A 9,069-nucleotide genomic window follows, 5' to 3' on the forward strand; every position below is an offset into this window, starting at 1 on the left:
TGAGAGGGAAACCATTACATCACATATTGATAAAGTGCTCTGAAAGATGTGATTGCATATATGGTTTTCTGCCAAATGAGCCTGCATGGTGTTTTGATTGTTCTGGTTTCTGGTTACTTAATTGCTCGACTTTTTATGGTGTCTTTGTGAAAAACCTGTGGCTCGTGATGCCTGTGTGGTCATGCAAAATTAATATTTACTGGAACACACACACATTGCAGACAAACACACATTGCAGACACACACACATTGCAGACACACAGGATGACATGAGAAACTTGCTTTGAAGTACAAGTTGAAAAAAAAAAAATCAATGCCATTATCCTCAATTAGTACACTAACTACTGTTGTACTCTCACTGTTCCTGTTGGATTAGATCCAAGCTGTCTGTTTCTGTCTCAAGTTATTTATTAACTGTGCATAAAACAGAATAAATAGTTCCTATACTAACTTTTGTAATAAGGTAAATGCTGCTTTAGGGCTGAAATGATTAGGCGATAAAAAAAACAAGATGGTTAGTCGACTTTTATCAGCAAAACTGTATAAATTTGCTGCTTCTAGCTTATAACGTGAATATTTTCTTCTTTTCTGTTGTTTATTATCATGGATTAAATAACTAAGTTTGTTGATTGGACCAAACAAGCACTTACAAGCAAGTTACTCTGGCTTCATGAACAATAAAGGTGTAGCATTAGACTGTTAATTCACCTTGATGTGGCAGAAAACACACCTTTCTATGAACCTGAATATGTTATGAACAATAAAGCAATGATTCTACAAATTGGGCATCAGCACACTCAGCTGGTTCAATGCTGGTTCCCATAGTCTTTGACTCGTGACCTCTTATAATGAAACTTAGCTCTACTTGTGTCTGTTTATCACAGAATCGAGTTCTCATGTAGATGTAAGACATAAACAATTAAACTGGAGACTCATTTTTCTTTCTCAGATTGTTTAATTTGAAGGGTTTTAAAAGGCCTGATGAGCGTTAGTATTTCATAAGACCAGAAAACAAATATTTGAGAGAAGTCGTACACGTGTAACTGGTGGTTGTCGATCATTATTGGCACTTTTCCAGTACACAGTGGAAAAGCGCCTTGGCTTACCTCGACTCGGCTCGGTTCCAGGAAAGACCTTTTCCATTACAATAGTACCTACTCATTTTGGGCGGGGTCGTCATAGCACGGCTCAGCGAAACTGCTGTGACATCACATTTTAGTATCGGCTCGGCTCGCTTGGAACCTTAGCAGAGCAGGGACTAAAAAAGTACTAGGTACCAGGTACTATCCCTAGTGGAAACGCAGAAAAAAAACGAGTCGAGGCGAGCCGAGTCGTGCTGGAACTGTGTAGTGGAAAAGCGCCAAATGTGCGTTGTGTTTTGATGAAGAGGCTCAGACGAGGATAATCTGTGGAGGCGATCTCTGTTTATTCTGACGACAGAAGTAAATAATCAAATCCTCTGGTCAAATGTGGGATGTAACTTGAGCTCCTACACAAATGAAACAACACAGAAATATGTTAGCATACTTGCACAATGATTTTAGGCTGACAAGTAAGTAAGAGTACAGTAACAGAAGGGGGGAAGTAAAGGTGTAAGACATAATTTAAAGGGGGATAAAAAAAAGGAAGTTAACATCAGGGGAACAGAAACAGAGACACAAAACAAGCACCAGTTCATATATTTTTCTTTTGTGTCCCTTTAAATGATTTGATTCATGTTAAAAGAGTTGAATTTAGTTATTGAGACCATAATGATTTGTGGAAAACTCAGATAAAGTTAGTATTTTTTGGCGGGAACGTTGATCCTTTTGTCCTCAGGTCAATTTTGACCGAGGAGGACAGCAGACATTAACTCAAAAATGGGGTATACTTTCATTTAAATTAGGCTATTGACCATAATCTCCAAAAAAATAAGTGTAAAATCGGTGGTAATAAGATGGAATGAAGTTAGCTGAAAAGATTTAACACAGTCTCGAGTGATCATTTATACCTTTATACTTTATGAACAGGCAAACGAGACCGGGTCAATTTGATCAGATAGAATGGATTCAAAGTAGTATAATGACTGAGGTATACTTTCATTTAAATTAGGCCTATTCACCATAATTTCCCAAAAATATGTGTAGTAATAAGTTGGAATGAAGTTGGTTGAAAAGATCCAACACAGACTTGGGTGATAATTTATATCTTATGCTTTATAAACAAACAAAATAGGACAAAGATTGCACTGTTGATGGGAAGATAACAGTAGATTTATCCATTATCCAGCAGCTTTCAACTTCAGGCACTTCTACTTTGGATATCGTATAGTTTCCTCTTTTCCCAGAATGCAGCATCCTCATTTTAAACCTCATAGTTTATGCTTCAGTTTATGTTTATCTTTATCAGTAAATACACTCTTCTATCTCTGTCGTGCTGACTCACAGCTCCTTTACTGTAGCTGATGAAACCCTAAAAGGCTCAGTTTGTCTGTTTATGTGTGTCTGTCAGTTTTCATCTGTCTCTGTCTCACGTTTTGCTTTATAAGGATTACTCTGTGACTATATATAGCTCTTCTCTGTAGGTCAAGGACTCATTCTTCACAGGATTCGGTGAGAAATGCCACTCCATTTCCCCCGCTGTAATATCATCAGAGCACAAAGCCCCTCAGCACAGTAAATAAGGTCGTACATCACAGCCTCTGGAGAGCGGCTTGGATTTGAATGTTCATTCACAGATGACACAGAACACTGCAGTTTTAATACCTGTAGCTGTTGTTTATAATGTGCATCACAAGAATTAGCTCCTGTGGATTGAACAATATGGAGAGTAAATTATGTAGTAAGCCAAAGATTTAAAGACATTATGCTTTAGTTGAGAGTCTCTTTAAGCAGAAGTAGTATTAAGTGTCAGTATTTACTGTAAAAACCTATTTAGAAATCATACTTTGATCTCCTCGGTTTAACTGAGCCTTAAATTGTGCTGTTTACTCACAGAAAATTGCACTGCTAAAATCTAATTTGCATCCATTTCAACAATAGAAGAAAAGCTCCTAACCACTTCCAAATGTTACATACTGTAAATGTAGATATTAGCACAATCAGCATCTGTGTCTGCTTTGGTTCTGCTTTTTCTAAAGGTTGATGGTCAGTCATGAATTAAAATAAAACTGACATGACGTATTTTCTTGTCTTCTTTCCTCTTGTTTAAAAAAAGATAATGACTGTGTGTTTTTTTGTTCCATGCTGTCATCTTATCTTCATTTCACCAAAAACCTTAACAAGCACAAATGAAACTGCAATCAGATATACTGCTGCTAATTTATAGACTTATTATGCAGTGATGTTTTAACCCAGACCTAAAGTATGAACTACATCTGATGACTGAATATACTTCGATAAAATAAAACACAATATAGTGAAAAGTAGCGGTGCTCATATTTGATGCTTTCAGTACATTTTGCTGATAATACTTATGTACTTTTACCCAAGAAGGATTTTCAATGCAGGACTTGTTCTTGGGATCTGCGTCCATCTTATATTCTTGAAATGAGATTGAAATGAAATGAACTTTGAAATGTTAAAAAGCTAATGAGGCGATGATGTTGTTATGCTTTACATTCTGACCTCTGCGGTTCATCTGCTACAGCAGCTTGACCAGACATACATATCCTAATCATGCACAGATGGACACTGGACACTGCACACTACACACACACACACACACATTAGATCATGGTCACATGTAGGGACATAGACTTACATTCATTTCCCCAGACAGTCCCCCTATCCTTAACCACAGACCTGAAAATCGACTTTTTCTCACTTGGGAACACGGCTTTGGTCCCCAATTGGACACGACAATTAAGTGTGAAATTTGTCCTCAAAAGTAGCTTATGACAGGACCCCCCCCCCCCACACACACACACACACACACACACACATACACACCTTGAAACCTTAAAACCATATCTTAAACTTCAAACTCCCCCTCGAAGGTCTGTCCCAAAGTGAATATGGGCTAAATGTCTCACTTTGCAAGAATGTCCTTCCAAGGTCTAAATCTTATAGTGGTCCTCACATGGATAGATGGAAGACTTTACAGACATACACACACACCTTAAAACATTAAAACCATGCTTTTAAACTTCAAAGGTGTGTCCCAAAATGAGGACAGGCTAAAATGTCCTCACTTTCCAAAAATGTCCTGAGGTCTAAATCTGTTAGTGGTCCTCACATAGATAGATACTGTATACAAGAATATATATACACACACACCTTTAAAAAAATAAAATATCTTAACTTCCAACTGCCCTTCAAAGATCTATCGCAAACTTATGATGTCCCTGCTTTCCCAAAAATGTCCTTTCAGTGTCTAAATCTCATATTGGTCCTCACATGGATAGATGTACAAGAAGACACACACTCACACAACACACACTTTAAAAACTTAAAACTATGTCTTAAACTTCAAACAACCCTTCAAAGATCTGTCCCAAAGTTAGGATGGGCTAAAATGTCCTCACTTTCCAAAAATGTCCTTCCGAGGTCTTAATCTTATATTGGTCCTCACATGGATAGATGTACAACACACACACACACACACACACACACACACACACACCTTAAACACTTAAAAACAGGTCTTCAATCAACCCTTCAAAGGTCTGTCTTCACTTTCCAAAAATATCCTTCCAAGGTATAAATCTTATCTTGGTCCTCACATGGATAGATTTACAAGAACACACACACACACACACACACACACACACACACACACACATACATACATGCACACATACACACACCTTAAACACTTAAAACCAGGTCTTCAATCCACCCTTCAAAGGTCTGTCCTCACTTTCCAAAAATGTCCTTCCGAGATGTTAGTGGTCCTCACATGGATAGATGTACAAGAACACACACACACACACATGCACACGCACACCACTTTTCATTTGACATCTCAGCTCCTCCTCTTTTCTCTCTCACGTTAAGACGTCTTCAGAGTTACAGCCCTTCTTAATCTGTCTAAGATTAAGTAGCCATTGTCATGTGACTCTCCACAACTTATTCCCGTCCACTCTCTAGTGCATGACTGGCCGCTCTCATTTACCCGGCAGTTGATGGACACAAGAAAGTGGCAGTGTTTGTTTTTTAAGGAGTGGGCCCACCTTTTATAATTAATACTGCCTTTCTTTATGGACACAGAGTGAGATCAGAGGAACACGCAGATGGATTTAAAGGCTACGTTGACCACAACTTGGATAAATCTTCAGTGTGTATACAGAGTCGGGATTTAGGTTGCTGGGGGATTTCAGGGATGTTGCTAGGTCAGTGGATTACCTTGTAATAGATCTGTAGGAGGGCTTGAGGATACACACACACACACATACCGGATGTGTTAGCTTGTGTATAGGGGGGTTTAATCCTGGAGACAAACAGTAAGTCCTCAGTAACATTTTATTATGCATCCTTTTTTACCTCTAAAAGTCCTTTTTCTGTCTCCTCTCTTAGGTGTGAATTACAATGACTCCCATCCTCGTTGTTTGAACATGCTGCTTGGGTAGCAAAGCCGATCGAGAGGGGAGAGTCTACACACTTGGACACACAGACACACACAGAGAGAGAGAGTTGGCCCAATTCAAGCACAACCATGCTGATCAAGGAGTATCGCATCCCCATGCCGATGAGCGTGGAGGAGTACCGCATTGCTCAGCTCTACATGATCCAGGTGAGTGCTTCTAAAGATAATTTAAAAGGGTGTTTTATACAACCTCAGATTAACAGATTTGACGGGGGCGATCAGTGTTAGTCCGGTTGTTAAGCTGGAGTTCAGGTGTGTGTATGTGTATGTGTATGTGTGTGTGTGTGAAGGCGGGCGAGGTCAAGAGTTTAAGGTGTCATCGTGTCATACTGCGCGTTACCAGAAGCAGAGCGGTGAGGAACACGGCTAAAGGGTCACAGGAGCAGGGTTTTCTTTCTGTTTTCTGCAGACCAGATGGTGCTCCATATGCCTGTGGATTGTGTTTCATTTAATAATTTTGTGCAAACACACACACACACACACACACACACACACACACACACACATACACAGGCAGCATCCTTGAAGAAAAAAACTCTCCCTTATGAGTAATAGCTGATTTTGTTTAGCAAATAAATGTAATATGTTTCTGTCAAACGTGTTAAAGACATAAATCAGGGAGCGTGTTTCATCACAAATCAATGCAAATATTGAATATTGTGAACTTTCTCTGTTATAAAGTCAGCAAAAACTAATAAATGAACAATATTCTCTGTGTGAAATAAAACATGGATGCTCTCAGTCGTGATTAGGGCGTGGGTGGTGCAGTCGAGCCCACTATCATCTCATAACCAGAAGGTTCTGGGCTTGAACCCGACATCTGGTTCATGCCCTTCTGTGTGGAGTTAGTATGTTCTCCCCTTGTTCCTGTGTGGGTTCTCTCTGGGTTCTCCTGCTTCCTCCAACGGACCTAAAACATGCAGTTTAGGTTAATTGTTGGCTCTAAATTGAAAAAGCACTTATTCTTAATGGCATACCCTGTCTCACACTAACTATGTAATCACATTCTTGTTTATCCATTGTACTATTGCACCTATTTTACTATATTCATATTTATTTAGTTATTTATTAGGGCTGGGCGATATAGACAAAATCAAATATCACGATATTTTACACCAAACTTTCCAACTTTTTTCCATTCTGCAACATACCTATGTAATGAACAACACATCTGACCCGACTTTGGAAATGTTCTTCCATCACCGGGGGATATTGGTTCGACTTCCACGCCCATGGATGTGCTACTTTTCGAAGATTAACCCTGGAGCATACAACCTTGGACAGCCAATGTTACCCGTGATTCAGGACGTAACAGTCCAAATATCACCATAATATCTTAAATGACTTAAGTGAAAACACATATTTAGTCAAGTCAGAGTTCAGGAGGGAAGCTGTTCTTACATTGTTTTGGTGATGATTAAGTTGTGAAATTAATGAGAAACATTTGATTCAGTTTTTTTCCCCATCTCCTCCGAGTCTAAAAGTTGAACTGTCAGAACACTTTTTTCGTCTGAGAATAGTTCAACATGTTGAGAAATACACTCTTTCACCTTCATAGAGTTAGATGAGAAAAATCACATTCATCAGTAAAAGTGGTTGTAATCAATACTTTTACATTAACAATGAATCGCATGGCTACTTGTATGTGAAATGGGAAGTTTGTACTGATTCATCCACAGAGAATTATAACTCTAACTCTGCAGCTCCTCTCGGCTTTATGGGAGTTTTATAATGAGTTTCAGTTCACTGTTTAACTGTCCAGCTTCAACTTTACCGCTCCGGTTCACTCTCAGCGCTCTCGTAGCGTCGTTTTGGGTCGCAGCAGTTAGCTTTAGACTAGACTTTAGAAGTTAACCCTCCTGTTGTCCTCAGGTCAAGGAAGGACAGAAGGAAGGAAAGGAGGAAGGAAGGAGGGAGAGAAGGAAGGGATGAAGGTAGGAAGGAAGGAAGGAAGGAGAGAGGAGGAAAGGAGGAAGGGAGGAAGGAAGGAAGGAGGAAAAGAGGAAGAAAGTTAGGAGAAGAAGGAAGGAAGGAAGGAAGGAGAGAAGGAAGCCTCCCTCCTTTCTCCTTTTCTTCCTTCATTTGCACTTTCCTACCTCCCTCCTTCCTTACAGTACTTCTTTCTTTCCTTCTTTCCTTCCTTCCTTCCTTCCTTCCTCTTTTCCTCCTTACTCATTTCCTTCCTTCCTTCCTTCCTTCCTTCTTTCTTTCCTTCCTTCCTTTCTTCCTCTTTTCCTCCTTAGTCCTTTCTTTCCTTCCTTCCTTCCTCCCTTCCTCCCTTGCTCCTGTCCTTCCTTGACCTGAGGACAACAGGAGGGTTAATGCAGGTTTAAATAAGAAGCTACAGCCAGGAGACAGGAAGCAGAAGGAAACCACTAACCTGACTCTCCCTAAAGGTAAAATCCATCTGCTTTTAGCACCACTAAAGTTCACTAATTAACACTTTATATCTCGACCGGCTAAGAAATATTCCAGGACATAAACCCTCGTCTTTTAAAACTTTTTACACCTTTACTCTTCAGTTTTTAGTAGTGCGTGTGAGTGAGCTTTAGAGGTGCCTGTAGGTGGATTTTTATTACTTTTGGACAGTGTGCTTCCAGTCTTTATGGTAAAAGCTAACCTAAGCTTTAGACATGAGAGCCGTTTCTGTCTATTTATAAAGATTTATATAAGAAACCAAAAGAAGTAGCTTGTGAAATGTTTAAAAATGCTCTCACAGCTTTCAGACACACTATACTATATTATATCTACTTAATAAGCTAAGTTGACCCTCCGATATGAGAGGTGTACCAATCTTTCATTTAGCTCTCGGCAAGAAAGAAAATGAGCTAATTTCTTGAAATGTCAAACTCGTCCTTAAAGAACAATGAAAAAGGTGAGATGGATGACAACCAGGCATTAAAATCATCTTTTCTTTCTGTCTTTCTGTCTTAAATTATATGAGATATAAGCAATCTATGTGACTAGTTTTAAAATATTTAGGTAATTTGCAAAGAAGCAGAAAGCAGCTGATAGATAGATAGATAGATAGATAGATAGATAGGTAGATAGATAGATAGATAGATAGATAGATAGATAGATAGATAGATAGATAGATAGATAGATAGATGAAATTCATGTATCCAATAGCTCAAACATATACAGAAATAAATAGATATACATAAAGATCTAATATTATATACAAAAAACCTAATAATTAAAAATAATATATACAAAACCCCTAAAAATTAAAAAATAATACATACAAAAAAATGTTTAAAGTTAAAAATAATATATAAAAAAATCCTAAAAATTAAAAATAATATTTACAAAAATCTAAAAATTAAAAATAATATATACAAAAATCAAAAAATGTAAAATAATATTTACAAAAATCTAAAAATTAAAAATAATATCTACAAAAATCTAAAAATTTAACATGATATATACAAAAATCTAAAAATTTAAAATAATATATATATAAAAAACCCTGAACATTAAAAATAATACATACAAAAACCTAAA

At 37.9% G+C, this 9,069-nt stretch overlaps 1 protein-coding gene across 1 annotated transcript in view; it reads left to right on the plus strand.

Moving 5' to 3' along the window:
* Positions 1-5,592: 5,592 nt before the first annotated feature.
* Positions 5,593-9,069, plus strand: part of LOC128380729 (membrane-associated phosphatidylinositol transfer protein 2-like) — a 55,256-nt gene continuing 51,779 nt past the window's right edge. Inside the window, exon 1 of the mRNA XM_053340607.1 lies at positions 5,593-5,712. Coding sequence (XP_053196582.1) covers positions 5,635-5,712 — 78 coding nt within the window. The 5' untranslated portion in view covers positions 5,593-5,634. The remainder of the gene's footprint in view (positions 5,713-9,069) is intronic.

The sequence above is a fragment of the Scomber japonicus genome, chromosome 19 (genome assembly GCF_027409825.1).
Source record: "Scomber japonicus isolate fScoJap1 chromosome 19, fScoJap1.pri, whole genome shotgun sequence".
Classification (NCBI taxonomy): Eukaryota; Metazoa; Chordata; class Actinopteri; order Scombriformes; family Scombridae; genus Scomber; species Scomber japonicus.